At 35.1% G+C, this 25,008-nt stretch overlaps 1 protein-coding gene across 1 annotated transcript in view; it reads right to left on the bottom strand.

Annotated features, from left to right (window-relative positions):
* Positions 1–595: 595 nt before the first annotated feature.
* LOC134652124 (collagen alpha-1(XVIII) chain-like) overlaps positions 596–25,008 on the bottom strand; it is a 60,326-nt gene continuing 35,913 nt past the window's right edge. The window contains exons 5-23 of the mRNA XM_063507292.1: positions 23,933–24,070; positions 23,348–23,530; positions 22,821–22,961; positions 21,842–21,959; positions 21,118–21,201; positions 18,003–18,058; positions 15,786–15,992; positions 14,558–14,701; positions 12,240–12,329; positions 11,468–11,690; positions 10,942–11,016; positions 10,331–10,443; positions 9,173–9,265; positions 7,477–7,599; positions 6,330–6,460; positions 5,233–5,412; positions 4,421–4,564; positions 2,235–2,315; positions 596–735 (exon numbers count right to left, since the gene is read on the bottom strand). Coding sequence (XP_063363362.1) covers positions 663–735; positions 2,235–2,315; positions 4,421–4,564; positions 5,233–5,412; positions 6,330–6,460; positions 7,477–7,599; positions 9,173–9,265; positions 10,331–10,443; positions 10,942–11,016; positions 11,468–11,690; positions 12,240–12,329; positions 14,558–14,701; positions 15,786–15,992; positions 18,003–18,058; positions 21,118–21,201; positions 21,842–21,959; positions 22,821–22,961; positions 23,348–23,530; positions 23,933–24,070 — 2,397 coding nt within the window. The 3' untranslated portion in view covers positions 596–662. The remainder of the gene's footprint in view (positions 736–2,234; positions 2,316–4,420; positions 4,565–5,232; positions 5,413–6,329; positions 6,461–7,476; positions 7,600–9,172; positions 9,266–10,330; positions 10,444–10,941; positions 11,017–11,467; positions 11,691–12,239; positions 12,330–14,557; positions 14,702–15,785; positions 15,993–18,002; positions 18,059–21,117; positions 21,202–21,841; positions 21,960–22,820; positions 22,962–23,347; positions 23,531–23,932; positions 24,071–25,008) is intronic.

Genomic DNA, 25,008 nt, shown 5'->3' on the forward strand with positions numbered 1-25,008 from the left:
ATCTAACTAAATTTTAATAATAATAAATTTGTGGTGAATAGCATTTATTCGACTTTTGCACAATTTTCAATGTCTTGTTAAAGTGAGAACAACTAAAACAAGCCTATTAAAATAGGCAATGACAATGGCAAAACAGCAAATTATAAGCAAAATGTAAGTGTTGTTTGTTTTTAATTGTAAAGGTAGGTAATTACTCGATATTCGTATATTGTCGATATGCTCCACATGGATTGCTTCAAGAAACGTCTCTGGGCGTTGTTTTTTAAGTTGTCCCCTACACATTTTTTTTTTTCAAATTTGGGATTTTTTATGTTATTTCTACTCAGAATCACGAGCTCTTTCTATCCTAATAGGAGAAAAAAAGTGTCCCAACATTTCCATACATTTTTCGATCTTTCCATTCCGCGACCGCCATACAAAGTCTATGAAAAATGTCGACGAAATGGAAATAAAAACCTTATGACACTTTTTTTCTCCTATTAGGATGGAAAGAGCTCGTGATTCTGAGTAGAAATAACATAAAAAATCCCAAATTTGAAAAAAAAGTGTAGGGGACAACTTAAAAAAAAAACGCCTCTCTGGCATTTACTAGTTACATTAAAAATATGTACAGTCTTCACAATTGTTCTTACGTTCTATATGAATCTATGAGTCTGTATCTATTATGTCGCTCTTGTATCATTTCGTTGATCGTTAATGTCTTTTAGGAATCGTAGCTTATCCGCTGTTCGGTACCTGGGACAATAAATATATTATTGTTAAAATTAACAATATCTAAAACCAATTTTCTTTAATAAATGTCATATACTAAGAAAAAAAGTATATATAGTAGTGTGTCTACTTAAAATATTTTCTGATAAGAATTTAATTTGTTCTAATACAAAAAAAATGTTGTTTATTAATAAATTTAGTAATGCATAACTAGGGTTAGGTGGGGTAAATATAAAACACGGGCAAAAATAAGACTAAGTTTTTAACCATATTTAATTACACAAACGGGTCTACCGCGATATAATTTCATTGTTTTTACCTTTAATTCCGACGTTCGCATATCGCGGTAGACCCGTTTGTGTAATTAAATATGTGTACAAAACGCGAGAGTTTAAAGTGTTATAAGTTTTAAACTTCTTATATTTCATTCCTAATTCAATTTAAAAAGCAGTCTACACACAAGGCTTCTTTTTACTTTACTTTACTAAGTTTAAAAAGAAGCCGTACCCTGTAGCCTTGTATTTACCTCACCTGATCCTAACTTTAACTTTGTCGGTTTATTTTTTATCGCATAGATTGTATTGAACTACAGTGTGCACTCAAGCTCCGTGAATTTTCACGTTGTGCGTGTTTTCGTGTAAGAGTTGACCGCCGCGTGAATGTTGGGGGTTAAGCGGGACTAGGGTGTGCACGACGGATCTGAAATGTATGGGAAGATCCGCGGATCCGGATCCAGATCCGGATAATTTCATAGATTTCGGATCCGGATTGCAAAGCCTAAGCGGGACTAAAGCCACGTATACTCATTATTGTTTAGAAACACGGTTTACAAACAATGTTTCGTAATCAGTACCTTACATGTTCTGAGAAACATTGTTTTGAAACAGTGTTTCTATACAAAAATGTTTATAGTGAATACGTGGCTTTAGGGCCGTTAAAATGTCTACAAATGATATTGTGACAGTATTGCAACACAATATTGCGTCAGACTGATTTAAAAATTTCTTGCAGTGCCTAAACAATTCACAGATATATTCAAATTCATAAATATTTTATGTTTCTTGTAATTTTATTAAACTACTTGAGCACCAGTAAAAATATAACAACAAAACTGTTAATCTCGTCTTACGTAACTTTGTACAAAGTGTATCCAAGAATTTTGAACTCGTGAAACTACATAAATACGAACTTACTTTAACTAAATTTCTAGTTTCTACGAACAACGACTTTACCTTTTTAGAGTAACTTTGTAGAGCAATTAAAGTTGGTTTGTTGACTTTAAAAGTAAATTTAGTAGGTATGTCGGGATCAAACGTTTGTAGCGAGTTATTTAATTCAACATTATTTTCAGCTTTGTAAAGTAAAAATGAGTAAATAATTTCTTTGTTCCGAAAATAATTTAAACTGCACGGAACTCAAATAATTATTTTTATTTCATCCATATTTTATACTGATGTTTTGGAATAAAGGGTTATAAGTGATAACATAATATATAATGTGAAAAAAATATTTAAAATACTTACTTGGATCGTTTTTTTCTTCTGACCGTGTCCACTGGTGTTGCCTCGACACATAGCACGATTAATTTGGAACTGCAAGAATAACTGTAAGGAAAAGATTATTATAAAGCCTTGATTATAAAAAAAAATCATTAGTTATTAGGTCGCTTCTGAATTATTTCGGCTCAACGGAAGTCTCGTAAAATCTCATCGTTACAAAAATATTTATACTAGCTAATTCCTAAAATTATAAAATATAATAACTATAAGGAAGAGATTATAAAGCCTATTCTTAAAAAAAAAACTAATAGACGCTTCTAAATTATTTCGGCTCAACGGAAGTAGTAAAGTGAGATGGCAGCTTCCATAACACAATGCTCCAGAAAATTGGTAGTCTGTTCGGAAAGAGAAGAGTCGTGGAATCTATTGGGCCCCATACGTTCCACGACTCTTCTCTTTCCGAATAGACTATCTATCCATAAGCCATCTTAATAAAAAAAAATCGTATGACATTTAAAATGACGATCTTCATTTTTTCAAACGGTTATTTTTAAATAATTTATCTTGTTTGTTTTTTTGAACAGCTAACAGAACTTTTTGCGCATGTGACTGGATCTCAGAAAATTCAAGAAAAGACTAAGAGAACATGTGCCGGAAATAAGGGCTCATTTAGACGGCGCGCGAACTCGCATGCGATTTTATTAGTTACATTGCGGGCCATTGAGGTTACAACAATTCAGCCGACTGACCGAATAACGCAATGTGATGAAACTCGCATGCGAGTTCGCGCGCCGTCTAAATGAGCCCTAAGAGTAAAAACGACACAAAAAAATTACTACATATGTCTCATCGTATCGTTCTATAAATTACAATTCTCGACGCGAGGTTACGTTGGGAAAATATAATAGGAGTGTTTGAAGATGTAAAATTAAATTAGCTCGTGTTTGCCTCTGGCTTGTTGTCAGAAGTACAAAGAGTAACGATGATATTGCGGCGTTGTAAGAATATTGTGTAAGTAGGACAGGGAACAGCGGTGCGCTGAAATATTGTGAAGGGCGAATGTATTTTTACAGTTACATTATGAATTTTGATAACATAATTGACATTAGCTGTATATGTATAGTGATATAATATATGTTTACTATAATTTATGACGTAAATTGATTTACGCTGATTTGTACTTACAAATTGACATTTTAGTCTCGTTTCGACATCACTAGCTAGTTTTCTCGTAGGTACTCAGCATGAGTACATCATAGTAAATTAATACTCAATTGAAAATGAGTAACAAGTTTTTAAAATCGGAATCTCACTTAAATATCACTTTTTTATCTACCTATACTAATGGAAAAAATATAGAGCAAGTACTTATACGAAAATTTAAAATATTGATTTCAGTAGTACGTAGGTATGAATAAATTAAAGGGTATAAATGTTTCTATACTAGCAAAAAGATAACGATTAATTATATATTAATCTTAATTTTTCAGTTGATTCTGTGCTAAGTATTCTCCCAACAACGAAAGTTACTTAAGTTACAGACGTTAATGTCAAATTTCAGACTGTTTATTAAAGACAATCGATATGCCTTGTCCTCGAAGGTTTATGGAGGGAAATTGGTAACTTGGTATTGACTCATTAAGAATTTATTCAATTAAAATCTTTAATTGCGTAACGTATATATACCCCAATTTCCTTTTCATTTCCCGCATATATATATATTTTTTTAAAATTATAAATGGGCTTACTCATGGCCACAGACTAGCCGAGGCGAAGACGTGGCCTACGATAGAGCGAGCCTGCCCAGAAGGTGCCTGTTCACCCTATATATATCATACCATATCTATGTATATATCACTGGTTCGCAGTTGTTTTAAAATGAAAACCAAACAAACAACAACACTAGATTGTTCATACTACGACGGAAATGTAGCGTAGTGTAGTATTAACATATTAGTATGATGCCATTATCGTCAGGTGACAAGCAAAAAGTCACTAATTACTATAAAATATTTAAACAAAAATCAACCTTCTTTTCGTACTAATATGGTTCACTATGGCTATGAACTTGTGGTGGTACTTAGTGACTTTTGCTTGTCACCTGACGTTATAAATTTATAATAAAGCTCCGCGCAGTTTGCGTCCACTCCACGCGGATTCCGCCATGTCTGAAAGGGGCCTTTAACCTTTCAAGTTAGAAAAACACTCACGTTTCTTGGTCCAGCAGTTTGTTTGAGCGCAGTGACGAGGCCAGCCCGAACTTATCCGGACTGCCGCTGTGCCAGGCGTCGCAGTACGCGTCCATTGCGGGCTCGCCATTAGGACTGGCGCCGTGCCACACAGCTTTGGTTGGCCTGAAAGCAATGGAATATGTATTTTCTCTTATATTTAATTATTGTCTAAAATCGGGCTGGACACTGCTCCAGAAACAATAAAAAGAACAATGGGATTACGCCTAGGCGATGGGATTAACTAGAGTGTCCAGCAAGGTGCTATGGATATTCACTTAACTTTACTGCACGATCAAAATTGTACAAATAGCGGACTTAATGGCTTATGGCATGGTCTAAATAAACGTGGAGATGAAGTACGAATCACGAATCAATATATCATCAACAATAATATATTGTTATATTTATACATTTACAAATATAAAAAAATATATAAAATAAAACATTTATAATTTATTTTACATTTTTTTATCATAAATTTGAAAGTGAATGAAGCCAAAGAATGTCTGATCATCTTAGCAAGTGGAACGTTATAATTTCTACTCTGTTTGAATTTTGAATATTGGACCCAGATTAAGTAACGAAATAGCCTTATGTTGATTATTAGTTGAAAATAATGAGCGAGCCGAGCAATACATTCAAGCAGGTTTGAAATCATACTTAATTTAAATATGGCTATTGATTCTTACAGAACGTGGAAAGAAAGAATGGTTGAACAGTAAATAAGCACTTAGAATAACAAAAATATCTTGATCTGAAAAAAAATATAATAAAATTGTAAGGTGCCTCACCAGCCAGAGTCCATAAGCACGTTTTTCCCACTGAAGCTGTAGATCTTAGGCGCGTGCGCAAACAAAGCACCAGATCCGTCGAACATTTCTCCCCAAGAGTTGAAGAGCACGTCGCCACGGGTGTTGACCACCGGGATCCCACGGTCCACCCAGCTCACGATCGAATCCATGGTTTGAACCCTTGATAAAAAAATGTGAACTTAACGGTTTTGAATGATTCACGGTTAGTTTCACTAGACTTATATCGACCGGGATAACCGGGACCGGGGGTGTATGTAACTGCGTCGAAATATCCGGAGCTCGAAACAACACAAAAGGTAATCACGGTTCATATCCCGGTTGATATATCCAAGTCCAATGTGAACTGAGGCAAATCGTTGCCCTCAAATAACAAAAAACCTGATATATGTATAGGTATATCAATCGGTAACAAAATGTCGTAAAATTAAACCTTTTAATTTTATTATTTATTCCAAACCACCAACAATTAACATTATTTATGTAACAGTGGTTTACGCTTAATCAAATGATTTGTAGAATAACAAATCCAAACATTACGCCTACTATCCTGATGTAAATCTTCCAGCAGGAAATGGATCCAAAGTGGAAAAGCCATTAGCACTACAGGCTCTATAGCGAAGCCACAATGTCGGGCGGAACTGAGAATATTCAATATTTTCGTTTACAGAATTTTGCACATTTGAGTCCGGCGAGTGATACGTATTGATACAGAATTATTGAATTGTGTAATTGTTTCCAGTGGGGTTTTAACTACTTGTTTGCTGCCCTAACTGTGGTTGGAATAACTTGGCATGAATCTATCAATAGTATTTATTGTTTTGTGTTATAGAGATCATATTTTAATTGTTTGTATTTGCTTGAATTGTTACTAAAGTTTTTGTTTTTCTTCTTATTTCTTCTTATTCTTGTATTTTGTATTCCAAAAGTATTTTTATTATTACTGTTTTCCTCGATGTTGTTTTAACGTGTTTTGTGTAAAAATGTCCTGTTATATTTGTTTATTTATTTTTCATTTAAAGTGATATATTTGAAGGTAAAAAGCTAGAAAAATATGACCACATATTTTTTAAGTATACCTGGAAGATATGAATGCTGTGAATGTGCCGCCAAGCCCGGCCCTCTGGCCTTGTCGGAGGCACTCGTAGTTGGTCCCCCGAACGCCGTGCATGTCACCCGTGTGAGGTTCGTTCAGCGCCGCCAGTCGCAACTAAAGAAGTTCACAGTATTATTACTATTGATATGTTTTCGTAATTTCAATAACAGGATTCTTTTGTATTATCCTCGTCACAAAACAAGTTGTGCAATATACATAGTTTACGCATCGGAGTTTTTTCACTGTCTACAAACATACTTACTAGCGCTGCTACACAGTTTTCCCGACCCTGATCCTTACGATAAAAATTATTATGCGTATGCGGTAAAGTAATATATGCGGCACTTATCAGCCACTCAATTTTAATGTCTGTGGCAAACCTGCAGGTGTATTATGGATCGCTTTATCCACGTGATAAAAGAACTGTCACTTTTTAACTCCACGGGATAGAAAGTGACGTTTTATCACGCTGTCACGTAGACAAAAACGGCACAAAATGGCATGGCATTTATTAACATAATATACCTACTTGGTATAATTTTTAATCCAAAATTAATAATTCTATATCCTCTGTAGTTGTCTCATTAATACCATTCGGTTGTTTCCCATGAAATTAAATTGCGGCCTAACAACCTATATTATCACTATAATTATTCCATTCTTATTAAAATTAGACCGTTTTTTTTTTCAATGATCGGCGGGTATATTATTATCTGCACGTGTTTCTAATTACATACAAGAGTAGTGAGCAGCAAGAATTAAAAACATTTTAAGAATCGTTTTTCAAATTATAAACGTAATTATTAATTTGTCCAAATAATCACCTCGGGTTAAAAGGACTCCTGACCTCCCTTATACTTAAACTTACTTTGCCGTTGTTTATTTTACATAGGTAGTTAATCAAACAGCCAATAGCCACTTATTAAAAGCATCATTAGAATCGGGTGAGGCTACAAATTTTGAGAGTATAAGCAATACAATAAAGAATAGGTATACGGATAATATGGTGTGCCAAAAATAATTAGCCCACGTCATTATTTTCCATACATAGGTATTAACGTTTTTGAACGAGTTAAAACAAGATGAAGTAAATTCTTGATACAAATTTTCAATAAATAAAATATACTCACAACTGGTCCTTCGCCCGCCGGGTTCTTATGGTGTACTAAACTAGATGTTTCTAGAACGTTCTGTAGCGGCACTCTGGTTGGTCCATTCGTCATTGGAGCTTGTATCGCTAGCAGTGAACCCATCTGTTGACAAAAAAACATTTTTTTATTATTGTGAGCCTATTGTATCCCACTGTTGGGCAAAGGCCTCCCCCCTCTTCCTCCATTCATCCCGGTTCCGAGCTATATCTGGCCAGTCACTCAAAAAGGAGTCCAAGTTATCCCGCCATCGCCGACGAGGTCTGCCGGATCCGCGGTTTTTTTTAAATTAATTTATTTATCGAAAAAAAAAACTTACAGGGTATTTATTACATATTTATGTTCCGCCAAACTGAGGACAGTTTGCTGGCGGAGAAAGGGCTCTCTATCATTTTGTGGTCTACCCACTTAACTTACCACTTAAATCTAAAAGTTTTGCTTGCAGCTTTTTCTTAAATATTTGCTTACTGCTAGACTTATCTACTGTTGGACTTAATTGGTTAAGTATTTTAGGAATCATATGTTTGCGCGTGCGTTTGACTCGTGGGGCACCCACTCCGTGGTTATCTTGGCCCACAAGTCATATAACCAATAGTTTTGAATTATAAATGTGGTAAAAATTGTTACGAGTAAAGTGGATACCTACTATTTCTACGTCACATTTCATTATATTCGAGTAAGGTACTTGTACTGTAAATGGAAATGAGGCAGGGTAGATGTAACATGTCGCAGCGTTATGTCGACCGCTCTCACCAATTATATAACCGCAAGCGTTAATTAACTATTTATTAAAACCACTTTTACCACTTCACCGTATTAGCACCATAGTAATGGGTTTTAAACATTTATACTAAGTTGTTATGCATGAACTGGAAATTCATGCGATGTGAAACGATTATTACTTTAAATCGTAACTATTATAAAGTAATACATCAAACGTAAACACGAAGTGCCAATTTTATTATGATACCGTACTTAGAAATGTTCCAACTGATTCTTATTTTTTCAGTCTATATCAAAGCAAACAAAACGGTTGTAAAAAATAACCCCATAGGTGTTACTTTTTTTAAATGAACAAGTAAGAATCAATTGTAATCATCCAATACCTACCTACTTTAAATTATAATTAATAAACATGTCGTAATAAAATGCACTCTGCTACCATGGATTAAGAGTCACCAGAACCCGTTGCCAAAAGGCCGCTCCCACACAATCAAAGTTACGCCCTAATTTGTAAACGACATGCTGAAATAATAATATATTATGCTACTTGAATATTCATACCAAATTTATGTCATTCTTAATTATAAAATCATTAGCGTAACTTCTCCGTTGTTTTCGACTCCGTTGGCTTGGCTACCTCGAAAGGACGGTTTAAGATCGGGTAGACAAAAGGGCCTACTTGGGTCAACCAACTGGACGCCGTCCTGTTGGTCATCCTAAATGTCGTTGGGCGGACAGAGTGGAGGCAGATCTCCGTGAGCGTCGGCGAAAGCTGGCGTGATACCGCTCTGGACCGAGCAAAGTGGCGTGCTCTTGTGTTGGAGTGGAGGTCAAGACTCATTTTCATCATCTGGTCATCGTGCCAGCCAAGTAAGTAAGTAAGTAAGTAGCGTAACTTCGATTAAATGGCAGCGGGTAGGTTCTTGAGACTCTTAACAAGTCAAAACTCGCTTACCGCTACATATTGCCATCCATTGTTGACTCGGACAAGCAGCGCCTGCTCCTGAATGACGTATGCCAGTGTGCCCAGTTGGCTGTTTCTACCTAACTGAGAAGAAATAAAACGGATTACTTTTCATTGGCTGCAGTTTAAGTTTAGTTAATAGCCCAGTGGTTTAGTCGCTAAAAATACGCCTGCAAAAGTTACACGTTTATCCGCTTTGAATTGAAATTTGTTAAAGTTATTTTTTTTATAAAACTAGTAACTCAATTTTGCACCATATTGATATTTGAAGTCGAATTCTTTTATTATGTACCAGGTCATACTCAAGAAATGTAGAAAAAATGTAGCAAAAGGTCAAAGAACTTTTAGTGGACATAATTTCAATCTATCATTTGCCAGATTAATATTGCACGGGGCTCTCAATCATTTTAACGCTTTGATTCTATCAAATAATGGAAAAAAATTAAACAAATTACAAACATTTACTAAAGTGATACATTACAATAAAAGTTTTTGGAAACTACTCAAAGACACGCTACCGTCACTAAGTGTAATTCCATAACAAATTATTTCTATATATAAACCTCAAGCAAATCCTTGATTGATTTCCGTAATTGTCAGGAAACCATAAGCAATCACGGATATTAATATACGTGTGAGGGTTTAGGGTGACTAAACTACACACAATAATGCGTCACTTGAATTAGAGCAAACTTAGGCAGAGCTATTATATAGGTACAGTCAAGTGTAAAAATATGGGTAAGTATAGACAACTTACTCAAAAATATGTCCCATAATTCTTAATTTACTGACAAGAGCTATAGGACATATTTTTGAGATGATTTGTGCACCCATATTTTTACACTGGATTGTACTACGGCTCGCTTAGCTGTTATATTCTTATAAATACTTTTGTTCACAATATTAAGGAAAGAAAATGAATGAAATGAAATATTCGAGATATTTGACCCAATAAAGCAATAACAAAGTATCTGGCCGGCACGAGCAAGTTTAATTCGATAAAATGACAAAATTTTCTAAAATTGGAACTAAATTAATTTCATGCGATACCAAACCTTAAAGTAAATTGATCGTTTGTATCCAATATGTCTCAATGGATAAGTATTTTATTGAAATGAATTGCGTATCGTTAATCATGATGGTACTTACTCTCAGAAGAGATTCCGTTGTCTTAAATATGATAGTTCCTACGATAGTCCGTCCATCTTCGTCGTCCTCGAACTCGCCGTTGTCCCCAAGGGGGTCCAAGCCATCACGAAGGCCTGCGAGGTACAAAATGTTCTCTCTAAACTCATAAATATTTTTCGTTATTACTTCGATATTACACTTAAGTTTTCTGGTTTATACTATTTGACAACGGAAACTTTTAGCGAAATTGAAAATCGTCCGAGTTCTGTTATATGTTTCTCAGAATATTTCATGGTTCTTGTTTATTTCGAAGTGCAGCATATGATTTTATTGGGAATGCAATATAAAATGTACAAAGATTTAACTTATCTAAATTTTATTTTATTGTGTACCTACGTTACTCAATATGTCTATAATGTTTCGTTTCTCAAAGTAAAAATAAAGTATTATTAATTTAGAAATTGATCAATTATTTATACTATTTTATTATGCGTTTTAATATTTTTAATTATTTAAAAAAAAAAAAAAAAAATGCGTTTATTTCGGACAGCGTATCCATATTACAAAAACTAGACAACACAAATAAATTTACAAAACACACAAACAAATCAACATGCATTTAAAAGACATACCGTATGATTCTGGTCGGTACTGCAAACCCATTTGGTTCAATATTCTAAGTGTGTGGAGAGAATCACGCTGTTTTCCTGTAAAAAATGTAGTTGAAGGAAACGTCGACATATTTAATTAACCACTAATTATAATAACTTTACTACGGTAAATTTAAAACTATAACATGTAAATACCACAAAACATTATTATATATCGGTTTGCGATGTATGTTGTACCAGCTCTTAGCTTCAAACATATGCCGTCATGAAGAGAGCATACATCAACTTGTCATGTTTGTAAAAGCTACAATTGTGCTAAAAGTCATGCTTTATGTTAGGTTACATGGAACCATATTCTTCAAAATTTGTTGAGGTTCTAGCCATATAAAAATAAGAGTAAGTGTCATATAAGTTTTTTTTCTACGGTTAATGTGCAGCGTAGAATTTTCGATTAAAATCTCATTACATATCGTTCAAACCAGGCCTATAGCGTTATCCATTATTGGAACGTTATTGCTAATTCCATCTCTAGAGCAATCGCACTTACCTGTACCGGGTTCCCGGCGATTAATCCCTGGGCTATCGGTCAACATGTCAGGTAGTTCGTTCAAATATCCCGGCGGCCCCGGGGGACCAGGCGGGCCAGGCGGGCCGGGTACCGGCATGTACTTGGTGTTAGGGACCGGCGCAACGGCAGGCCCCGGCGGGCCTCTCGGACCCTCCTTGCCCGGCGTGCCATCGTAGCCCCGATCGCCTTTTTCACCTTTTATCTTTAGGAAAACAAATAGGCTGTTGTAGCTTGGCATGAAAAGTTTAGATTTATTTGTTTAACTTTTAGGGAAAAGGACCTGCCTGATCTTTAATGATGTAAATGGTTACATAATTGCAAAATTGGTATTTTCTACACACAGATTAGACAGAAAATATGCTCAGTGTATTTTAAGTAATTCTATATTACCGCATGTAAAATTGTACAATGCATGATGTTAAACCGTCATGTGGGACAGAGAAACCGAAAGTAATATTACCTAAATTAATCAAAAATGTCAGAATATTCTTACAGCTGAGATTCGAGTTCTTTGAAAACTTTTTATTTTCTTAAGGCAACTCGTAGGTATTCCTAAATAAATATAAATTTAACTTCACAAAATCATCTAAATTATATGACATCTTCAAATTATATATCTGATGACAAAGTCCATCAAAAGTGACTTATAAATAAATATTAAATACGAGGGTGGAATAAATCGGCCTAGTCCCTAGCGGCGCGTCATTGTTTTGTTTTTTGTTCCGCTAGGCCATTTGTCGTGAGTGATTACCTTGCCGAGGTCGAGCGGGCTGAGGCCAGGGTCGCCTTTTTCACCTTTCTGCCCTTGAGGTCCTGGCTGGCCCGTGGCGCCAGGTGGTCCCTGTAAAGATTATCTCGGTTGACACATCTAATTTAAGCTAACATAAGGCGCAGAACACACGGCGCGGCGGTCACAAATGCTTTACAAATACGAACATTTAATATACTCTGTTATAATTATGTTACCGTAAACACTCGTCGTTAGTGAAAACGCGGTTTTTCTAATTAAATCTAGTGTTCCGTATCGCCTCAGTGACTAATACCATAATGCTGCGAGATTAGTAATGAATTGGTAATAGGTACATAAATGCTGTGTGAATATTAAAGTGATTACAATCTATCCGGTGGCGAATGCACTAGTCCCAAAACGCACTATTAGTCAATACACTCTAATTTCGAAAGCCCCTCTTCTCATAAGAAACTAGGCCCAAAATACCATATTTCCAAAAAGGCTCATTCTCGATTTACACGAGAACCATTGAGAACTAGTCCCAAAATACACCTTTCCCAAAATACCCCAAATTGTGTTCACCTGTGCGTGGCGTAATACTTTATTCTCATAATGCGTAGGTCTCAAAACACTCTAGTTCCAAAATACCCTATTTTTTTGGAATGTCTCTTTGTGACTGCTTTCAGCCGTAATCATTACCCGTTTGATGCCTAAAATATTTTTTTCAAAAATAGGATTTACGTATTTAATTATTATTTTGAGCTATACAGGGTGTAATCGTTAAGTGTTGCTCGGCGATAGTTCCGTAAATATAGCAGATATCAGAAAATTTCAAATTGATATCGAAAGTGCATATAGTGAAAGTGAAGGGCAATATACACACGAGTGTTTTAATGCCTGTGTTGATAAAGCAGTGTATGGAACTATCATAATTAGGTGGGCGAGAAACTACCCTCATTTATGGCATTATTTAATTATTTAATGCCATAAATGAGGGTAGTTTCTCGCCCACCTAATTATGATAGTTCCATACACTGCTTTATCAACACAGGCATTAAAACACTCGTGTGTATATTGCCCTTCACTTTCACTATATGCACTTTCGATATCAATTTGAAATTTTCTGATATCTGCTATATTTACGGAACTATCGCCGAGCAACACTTAACGATTACACCCTGTATAGCTCAAAATAATAATTAAATAAATCCTATTTTTGAAAAAAAAATTTTAGGCATCAAACGGGTAATGATTACGGCTGAAAGCAGTCACAAAGAGACATTCCAAAAAAATAGGGTATTTTGGAACTAGAGTGTTTTGAGACCTACGCATTATGAGAATAAAGTATTACGCCACGCACAGGTGAACACAATTTGGGGTATTTTGGGAAAGGTGTATTTTGGGACTAGTTCTCAATGGTTCTCGTGTAAATCGAGAATGAGCCTTTTTGGAAATATGGTATTTTGGGCCTAGTTTCTTATGAGAAGAGGGGCTTTCGAAATTAGAGTGTATTGACTAATAGTGCGTTTTGGGACTAGTGCATTCGCCACCGGATAGATTACAATAATGATGATTGAATTATTTTGAGGGATTAAAATAATAATTAACATAATGAAATGAGCGGGTGATTACAATATTCATTTGTTATATATAGCACGACACAGTCCGCTTAAAATAACATGATTTCATCCTTAATTACTCGTATTGAACTTTGAGCCGTGTACATATAGATTAATGTAATATTTAGTTGATTGATACTGAAGTACCCTGCAGCGTATTTCTGTGCCACAAATCGAATATACCTTAAGTAATCGAATATACCACCAATCGTTCAGAGCGTAATATGCCCAGGGCGATTCGTGGTATAAGTAGGTACCTATTCGAATAAGTTGTCTATCGAACAAACTACCTGAACTTGTAAGGGTAACATTCCATTTCTGACCGCAGCTAACTGACCGCAGCTGACTGGTACTGAACACGTCGCTGTTACTGTTAATTTCCATAGTAAAATGAACAGTAGTGCAGCGCGGTTGGAAATGGACTGTCACCTTAAATTTCAATTGAGACGCATGACTTAAATGTAATTACATTAATAAATTACGCACGGCTAACAGGAACAACTAGAATTGAGGTAAAAAAATCTCACTTTATACCATTGTTTTCTATATATTTATATATTCAACCTGTATCCGCTGAGTACATATAGGCCACTTCTTTATTACATCACTCCTCGGTCCTGTGCTAATCTAAATCAGTGAATGCTTGTCGTTCTGCAGATTATCGTTCTTTTATCTTGCTAAATGTCAACATTTCTAAAGCAATATTAGTATAATCCTTACCGTCCAGCCAGGTAGTCCGATATCGCCTGAGGTGCCATCCGTGCCGGGAGAACCCGGAGGCCCAGGGGCTCCCGGTGGCCCCCTAGGGCCTGGAGGCCCCGGGTGTCCTCGCTTGCCTCGTGGCCCTGTTTCGCCTTTCTCGCCCTGAGATGAAATACGTAGTATTAAATGTGCAGTACAGTCGCGGCCAAATAGTGAAAGTGCCCAAGTAACACTTTTTGTTACCATAAAATAAGGATATCTTCCGACATATTTGCCACTTTGGCTGTTATTATCTATTTGATGTTGACTATTAGAATTAATCTGAATTAATAAATTAACATTTTTTTTACAAAGCTGAAGTTTACTTCGTGTTGAATTTTGTTACCGAAAAAAGCATTCAATATTTAAAAAATAAAAATTCATAGTTAAAAGTAGAAAGTTCTTTATAAATATCATTTTTTTAACTCTAATAAGCAAATTGTGCACGCTTGTTGTAGATTCTTCCTAGAATTTCTCCCTTTACTGCTCTTTTAACACAGAATTTGATCTTATCAAATTTTCCAAGAGAACGCTCTTGAACAAATTTTCTACTAAACTTCTATTTGCTACGAAAAGCCCAGACTTTTTAGATGTTAAATTGCTGCTGCTTGCAATATTAAGTGTCAAAAATATGGCTATGGCGGATAGAATATATTAATAAAATTAATAAATAATATTAAAATTAACTTTACTTAAATAACTCGTAAAACTAAACAAAGCCTACTACTACTCTTAATCTAAACTAACAACTAACAAATTCAAAACCTATTCACAGAATTCGTGCGCGCCCCTCCAGATGCAAAGGAGCCCATCACGCTCGCCGCGTTGCCACGTTTAACCGCGATGGTCAACCTTTGCACAAGGAACGACCCGGAGCGAGGGTCATGACCACCACTATTAATAATAAAGGATCTTATTAGATCCTAGTATTCGAACAATTCACAAATTAAGTCCAAAAGTAAACTTTAGGTAGATTTTTTGGTTAAATTTTGTAAAATTAAGTTTACTGTAATGAACTTTTCATCAAGCTGATTATTCACTGTTAATTTATTATCATACCTATTAGAAAAGCCTGATTTAAACAAAAACAAAATCAGTTTAAAACCCAGAAAATCAAATGTGTATATAAAAAAATATCATTATTACGAATATAAAATTCTGGAAAATGAAATGCTATGAATTATGGTATAAACCAGATGTTATTTACCTTTGTCCAAACAGAGGCTTCCTCCTTCGAAAGAGCCACCGGGCCGGGTGGGCCAGCTTCGCCCCTTTCCCCTTTCGGCCCTGTAAGGCCAGGAAGTCCTTGCGTCCCGGGCAGACCTGATGGTCCGATGTCGCCGCGCTCTCCTGGCTTCCCGTCGTTTCCAGGGAAACCTTGTGGGCCTTCCATGCCCCTTGTGCCTTTCTCACCCTATTTAAAATTTCAAACATTGAATATCAAATCCATCAGTTTATTGATTTTATGTAACTAACATTTGAATATTTAATAGTCCATTCATATTTTATAGAGATATAATTATGTTGTTCTCAGCTTAAAGTTCAGGTGGATTTGTAAGTTATTTGATTCCATTTTCTATCAAGTGAGCTATAAATTATAGCGTTACTGTTTAACATTACCACTAGTTCAAAACTTTAACTTGTGCCATATCTCTAATGGGAATATTATAAATTTTAGAAATGTCTTATACTTTATTCTTAGACATTTCGTAGCTTATAATGCTCATAATTCATAATATATAATTTGTGAAGTCATGCGCTGCTGATTTCGTGTTACCTCACAATTGTCAGGTCAATGTTCTAAGCTATAATTTTCCGGAAGCTACGGATGACATCGAAAATTACCCTCTTTATTTAAAAAACAATAATCTATTTGAGCTAATAGTTGTTTTGTTTTGTGTGTTACGTACGTGTTTTTAATGCGGGCTTTATACAGCTGACCTCACAAAATAATAGATGTAATCAATACCTATCACTTTACTTGTCATATACGTTAAAACTATCCAACATTTCTGTCGCTTGAAATGTTTGTTATACGTAATTCAATTGTTTGTCAACAATGGGATTTTAATGCTACATTAATTAGGTTATCGGTATTGTATTATTTTATTATACGAGAGGCATAAAAAAGGTAAGTTGCGTGGGTTCATTTATGAACGGGCTTGGATTGCTTTCAATATGGAAGGCCTATCAGTGAAAGAACTGAAATAAAAAGCAATAGCTCATTACAAAAAAAATGGAATCATAAAAGTGAAATAATATACCTACAGTACCTTAACTGAAGCATATTGAATAATGTTTCATTTCACTTAATCGAGATGATAAAAAGATGCCTGCTACATGCAACTGAAGAATTTCATTTTATTTTTATGAGATAAAATATATAGGTATATTAAGTATTGCCTGTAAAAATACATTATTGGTTCTTGTTCTCGTTCAAGACCTCATTTTATAAACACATTTGTTAAGTGGGCGTTTTTTTTGTTGTCCCCTACACTTTTTTTTTTCAAATTTGGGATTTTTTATGTTATTTCTACTCAGAATCACGAGCTCTTTCTATCCTAATAGGAGAAAAAAAGTGTCCTAAGTTTTTATTTCCATTCCGTCACCATTTTTCATAGACTTTGTATGGCGGTCGCGAAATGGAAAGATCGAAAAATGTATGGAAATTTTGGGACACTTTTTTTCGCCTATTACGATAGAAAGAGCTCGTGATTCTGAGTAGAAATAACATAAAAAATCCCAAATATGAAAAAAAAAGTGTAGGAGACAACAAAAAAAAACGCCCAAGTACAATGTAACAAATCTAACCCGCCAATAGTGTTCAAAGGGGTTCTTACCATTGGCTAAGTTTACGTTGATCGTGCTAAAGTAGCCGATTAACACCTAAAACTTGTAACTTTTCGCTTTATATTATGGGGTTCAGGCCGTAGACATTGTTTTATATTTTCATAGGGTGAGGTGAACCAAGGTGAGGCCGATAAGTCAGGTGTTATCGTCAGGTTACGTAATCTGTACGTCAAAATGTGTTAGTTGATATCGTGGTTACTGATGTTATTGTGTAGTCGCATTAGTTATGGTGGGTACTAGGTGTTTATTTACCTGTAAGATTAATTATACTAAACTATTTCATTAAACTAAAGCTCGATTTGTGAAGTAAATAGAAATTAAGTGCCTCTTAAATTAAAGTTTATGTTAATCTATTTACAGCGTTGTTCAGTATGACCTTATCTTATCAGCACTATGACATAAAAACATTATAAAATTATAAAATTATAAGGACACTTAGAATCTGGAGATTTTATATCCACACTATGAGCCAACTTACCATCAGTTGCTTTGATTTAGTTTGCTTTATACAAGGCCATAAAACGGGTACGACTTAGTAAAATGCTAAAATTTACATCGACAAGGAAGTAATTACCTTTTCACCCCTCTCCCCCTTTACCGCCTTCACGAGCGCTGCTACTTCTCGGGGGCCTGCGAACATTACGTATACATAACAATTTATATTTCCCCCCCAAATATCACTATTTTATAATAGATGGAGCACATAGGACTAACGTTTAACTCACAAAGTGTAAATAAATAAATATTATGGAACATTCTTACACAGATTGACATATAAAACTTATCCCATAGTCTCACAGTACAGCAGCTTAAGCAGTTATACATCACTCAACGGGAGGCCGATTCGAGCGAACCATCAGCCGTAAAAGTGCATGGCGAATTTATAAATGAATTCATTCATAATTTCTCCATGCAATTTTGCAGCTCACTGTAAATTGGTATTTTCTGCGAGACGCACAGGTGAATTATAGCAAAATTACATAAAATTTAAGTTCAAATTGGGTGACGGGAGGCATGCAATCTTACACGACGAAATGCGCAAAGATTTACTGAGACGATCTTAGTTAAAAAGGCATAAAATCGTGTGATACAATTTCTGGTGAATGTAAAAAGAAGATGAAATATTTGAAATGCGTTGCTAGTTACAAGTACAACCCAGTATAATGAGCGGTGAAGGCGAATCTTCAAGATGAAATCTGGAATTCCCGCTAAGAAAACTCAAACTTGCATCGTGCTCAACGTTTTCAATGAAAATGGAACCTTAATTTGTGGAAACAGAGCACAAAACCTAGCCGACAAACAAAACTGAGAAATACAAGAGGCTTACAAAGGAAATGGTCTTGTTCTGTTATGGAAAACGTATAAAATACAACAAGAGTTATTCGTTACACAAACAAGTGTTACCTAAGAACCTAATGTACCGGTAACCGACATCATTATTTCAGAATTTTAAAATGAGATTTTGTATTGAGTAAAACGGGACTCACTGGAAAAGGTTTCTTTAACGGAAAAGCCTATTGATTATAGCCTGATGCTTGGCTCCACTCAAGATCGTGGTTAATATATTAAATAAATAGCATAAATAGATTGGTTAAGTATATTTGTACTTCATTTTTGTCGAATATCCTCATACTCTTAAATACTCGTAAATCCATCGCTACGCCTTGCGTACTAGCGCTCTGCTGTACTCGTATGTCTAGGAATGTATTCTGAAATAGCTTTGACACTAAATAAACTGTTGCAAAGCTGGCTACACGACGCGGTATGCATCCAATAACAGGAGATAAGATAAAATCAGAGACAGGTAAGGTAAAAAGATAGACCTTGCAGATGTTATGTATGTGTTCTATCGACTTTATTATAATTTCATTGTGATCGGTCACCTCTAGCTACCACATACCGTACCATATAGCTTAGAACTAGCAATCGTTGTACTTGTACCTAGTTACTACACACTACACACAACTACTGTAGTTGGACTTAATAAAATTAAAAATTATTCGTTATATATAATGATTTCTATTCATTTATTACACAATTATTTTGCAAAACTACCTGCGCCTAAAACGTAATGCCATTATTTTTTTCTTTCTTTGTATCATAAATAGACGTAGATACTAACGAGATATCAAAACGCTATAAAATTTTGCTACAACCTCAGCTAAGCACTACGCTACGCTGTGATAAGCGCTACGTAGTTACGCTAATAGTTACGAGTATAAGGACCACTTCTTTGTCTAAAGATAGACAGACTTTATTAATAAACTAGTCTCTTATAAAATCTAGGAAATGCGCAAGTTTTGTTCTACCACTAAACGGGAGGAGTTTCTCATTTCTTACCAGTTTGTCAAACAAAATATGCTAAGGAAAATATGTTTTTCTATTTTCAATTTCTTTTGCACATAGACGTAAATGGGTTGGATTATTAGTAGCTATGCTTTTATGTTTGCGCAAGTTGGCTAGATTTTTTGCACGTTTCATCGTACTTTTTTGTGGACATTACTGCATTGTGAACAGCAAAGACAAAATGATTTTGTATAGGTAAACATTGTTGTGAGAACTGGAAGGTAAATGAAGGGTTTTATTGTCTTACAAGTTTTTAATTAAGGTTTTAAACTGACCATTCGTGTGCCAAATAATTTAAATCTGTTTAGCAATTTTTAGATAAGTAATTAAGTAACAAACTTTCGAACAAACAATCTTACATTCATAATATCGTCGGTATACTTCCAAAACATGATAACTGACAAAATAGTCAAAAATGAGTTATATATACAGTTTTGTTCAAATTTTATTGTTTTATATATATATATGTGGCATTTTTTAATTTATATTTATTATTTAGAAAGTTAGAGAGTGTAAAAACGTACTAAAAGACAAGAAATAAAATATAATGTGCACGTAAAAAATAATAAGGGCATTTAAAACTACATATTTCATAAAACTGGTCACGTAACCTTTACATTATTTGCCTGAATGTAACTATAATTAAGAACCTAGTTACAGCAACTGGTAAAACTCTATAACATTATTCATTACTATTTACCTGTAGACATTTCTTTTAAGACGTTGTATAGTTTACTACTAGATAGTATTAAGTTCACTTAAAACTGATTAAAATATGCTCATTAATCGCAAGAAAATCAGCAATATACGTTTTTTGCAGTTATTTAATTAATAAGGAGCGTATTGTGCCTATTTTTCTTCACTAATGGAGGGAAAATTCAAAAATTGCAAGAAGAATTCACTTATAATTGTTTACCTGTAAATAATAACACGTTGCATGTCATTTATTACTTTTTATTGCTACGTTAGTTTTTAGAATTTACTTATAATGCCGTGTAAAAAGATCTTTTTCATTTTTCTCATTATTTTCTATCATTGATATTCATTTTTTATATAATTTTTACGTAATCCACAAAAGTTAGTCCATTTTGTGTACAGGTAAAACATGATAACTAACACATCCCATTTTATTGTCGGCCAATATTTTACATTTTCCGAATTTAAAATATCAATTTTACCAATTTAAGGCAATAATAACATCCCAAAAATTTCATGTATAGAACTAAATTAGTAAAAAAGCGTTTCTAAATTCCCATATTTGAGGGTCAAAGTTTCAACTCGTGTTTTCTCGAAACTACGCTCAATTGTTAAGTAAAGTGCTTAATTAAGTAAATCTAACTTACTACTGCTTGCAGTACCCGTTGCTATTGAATTGTCAATAATGGCAGGTGCAGGGGGCCCGGGCGGGCCAGGAGTTCCTTGGGCACCTGTTATAGTAAATGATTTCATAATATTAAAGATAAAAATGCAACTGTCTTATCAGTTTTTGAATAATAAAGATATGAAAACTTAGCTTTCATACGCAGATAACTTAAAGGTAAGAATATTATAGTTAATGACGACTAAGTACTTCAATAACGATTTTCGCGGCGTTGCCATGGGGGATGTCAGTCTCTTTTATTTACTAGACTGCGATAACAGAAAAACATAGATATAAAAGGGACATGTGATGTTAATCCAAGTATAAAAATCTCGAAATAAACAACAAAAACAAATGCCAAATACGAATAAAAGAATATAGTTCGACAAATTGAATAAAAATAAGACCTGTGAACTATGTCAAACAGCAATGGAACTTGTAACTACGGAATAACAAAACTCATTTTCAGAAAATAACGTCATTTGCAGAAAAACAAAATGTCTCTGCAGAATAAAGAACAAAAGTTACGTTCGAAGGCAATAAAAGTCGAGCAACCTGTACGTTTGACACTTCAAAAGGTCCGGCGTAAAAAATAAAGATTTTCCAAATCGTTGCAATATAGCCCTAAAATCTTGCAAACGAGTTCCCCGCGCATAAATAAGGGTCATAGTGTAACATAAAATTTGATGGTTGAGTTAGTTTGTTACCTTTCTCTCCCTTTTCTGCTGGCCGGCCGTGAGGGCCAGGTAGACCGGGCGTGCCATCGCGTCCGGGCTGTCCGCGCTCGCCTTTCGCTCCATGAGGGCCCCTCAGCCCCACATAACCCTAGTAACACAGTTATAAGCTCACGGGTTGAAGTAACATAACGTCCGTTACGAGGGTCAAGCCGGCGCTTATTGCGTTAGCCCCGAATTTATTCTACGCGTACCTACTAAATTAGCGAGGGTCGTAAGAGATTTTATTTTAATTTCGCTTCTCGTGACAAAGTGTTTTATGAAGGACCGGTTAATCTTATTTTACAAAATCGACATACAACTGAAGTCTTGTAAGTGGACCGTACCACAAGTAACAGGAACATTATTGAAGTTACGAGTTTCACTTTAAACGCTTGCTTAATGATATTGTTATTTATATATTTAAAATTAAAAAAGGATGTTTCTATTTGAGTGTAAACTATCGTAAAATGTTTTCAAAGCCCAAACAAAAATGTTAACGCATTTACCAGCGTTACGTAATTTCACATAGTAAATAATAGTAGTTTATGTGACTGCTACATAACGAAAGGCATTAAAACACGAGTGTGGGTTTAAGAAACGAACGTTAGTGAGTATCTTAATATGATCACACGAGTGTTTTAAGCCTAATTATGTACAGTTACATACACTACTTTATCTAAACACATACTTAAAACTAATTAAAAGATAAAAAAGATAAACTGTACGTCAAATGGCGGTGAATAAAAACTTTTTTCACGCATGTCACGCATCCATAGTTTTTTTTTATGCTCTAGAATTATTCAGTATGCTTCGTTTAACTAGAGTTCACCGAGAGATAGACTACCCTCCTTTTTCTACCTGTAGTATATCTCGCACATGATATATTGTCGCGGCGGCGTACTCGTGTTAAGCCTACAGGTGTGTTGGAGATTTAATATTATCTATCTAATCATCACACAAGTACACTTACCCGTTCTCCTTTGTCGCCCTTGGACCCGTGTAATCCCCTCTCCCCTTTGTTACCCGGATAACCCCGGTCGCCTTGGGGGCCTGGGGGTCCCATAGGTCCTCTCTCGGTCTGTAGACCGGTTACGGTTAATCCGGTTGATTCCTGACAAATCAGAATAGAAATGATTATGTTGTAACTATTTTAAACCTCACTATGACTATAGTATGTCTCGCCTTGGCGGGGGCACGGCCGTGCCTCCAGATTATGACAAGGCAAAAATATGTAGGTACTTAAATTATTTAGAATACTTATTTCGGAATTGTCAAAAATGCAATCTACGCAAGAAAAGTGTGATTTTCAGATTTTGTTAATTAAATTGAATTCTGTTAGAAAATTGATACAATAAACATGCTTATTTTGTAATATTTTTTCAGTTAAGTGTAATTTTTTAAATATCTAATATTTAAAGATTCTATTTATTACCTTACAGAATAAAAATACATTTACACAAAATATATTTATGTTTGATAATACTATATTTAATTTACCATGATAGCTGCTGCGGGTCCAGGAGGTCCAGGGGGTCCTTGTGGACCGGCGGATCCATCCACTCCTGGCTCCCCTTTTGGCCCGGGCTGACCTTCTGGGCCAGAAGGGCCAATATCTCCCCTCTCTCCTCTGTCACCTTTTGGCCCTATTGGGCCTGGAGGACCTGGATCACCCATTTGTCCCTGTCAAGGAATAAAATACATTTGTCAATAAGGTAATTTTAATAATTATTTGTAATGTTTATAATCGCCTATAAATAAATTTATAGTTATTGTATAAAACAAAGACGCTTCCCGTTGTCTGTCCCTATGTATGCTTAAGGGGCCCACTGATTAACAGTCCGCCGGACGGCCTGTCAGTTAGAACAAAAAGTTGACAGTTCCGAACAACTGACAGGCCGATACTGTCCGGCGGACTGTTAATCAGTGGGCCGCTTAAGATCTTTAAAACTATGCAACGGATTTTATTGCGTTTTTTTTAAATAGATAGAGTGATTCAAGAGGAAGGTTTATGTATAATTTGTTAACCCGTGCAAAGCCGGGGTGGGTCGCTAGTTACAAATAAATCAATGTGAATAATCTTACCGTTTTACCCGGTGCGCCGGTGGTGCCATCCGCGCCTGTTGGCCCTTGAGGGCCCGGGGCGCCCTTTAGGCCGGGCACCGTCGACAGTAGCCGAGACAAGTCATTCACTGTGCACTTGCATTGGCCGGACAAGGGGATCTGGTTTAAATATATATTCACATTGAAAACATAAGGATGGTATAGGTATACTACAGTGAACTGGACACAGATACTGGACATCTTCTTAAAGAAAATACTTTATCCGAGGTTATGATTTATGATTATCGCATCGCGTGATATTTTGGTATAAAACAAACGAATTTTTCTGTTGTTTGGACAGTAACGGATAAGTACTTACAGTACGAGTAAGAAGTAATTAAGAAATAAGTAATAAGTACAGTGGTTTAGTTTCTTAAGTTTTGTACATATTATTGTATTACTGCCTTTTCTATTACAATGTTGATTGAAAATATAATTAATTTAATAGGCTTTGGAAGGAAACTACTCGTAAAGTTAAATATTATTTGATTCCACGAAATTGTTCGGCGTAATTAGCATTATAATACAATTTCTAGAAACCCATTGAAACAGTTATATAATATGTGGGTTAAGGTCGTGCAAAGGAGATTAGTTTAATATGCATAGACAGACAGAATATATTACTGTAAAATGTATACTAATGAGCGGAAAGCAAAATACATAAATGGAATGATATGCTGCAATTGTTACTAATTTTATAATACCGGGTTTCCTTTTATTAAAAACCATAAATGAAAAATAATTACTTAAATTTTTATTTTTTATTATCCTTTAAGATATTTATTATGAGAACAAAAAGGGTTTATTTCAATAATATAAATACGTAGGTACATACAAAACTTAAGAACTAAAACCCGTTCTGAGCCATGCCGGGTCCAAAGGTCCCCAACACTTGCAGCGTTACCCCGCTGTATGGCGATGGAGACCTGTTGGACAGGCCATGACTCAGAACGGGGGTCATTCAATAAATTATAATGTCGTTTATTATAACCACCTTTCATCTTCTTTCTTTCTTTTTCTTTCTTTCATCTTTGATCTCTATGTAGATACGAATGAAT

Source organism: Cydia amplana, chromosome 11, assembly GCF_948474715.1.
Source record: "Cydia amplana chromosome 11, ilCydAmpl1.1, whole genome shotgun sequence".
Lineage (NCBI taxonomy): Eukaryota > Metazoa > Arthropoda > Insecta > Lepidoptera > Tortricidae > Cydia > Cydia amplana.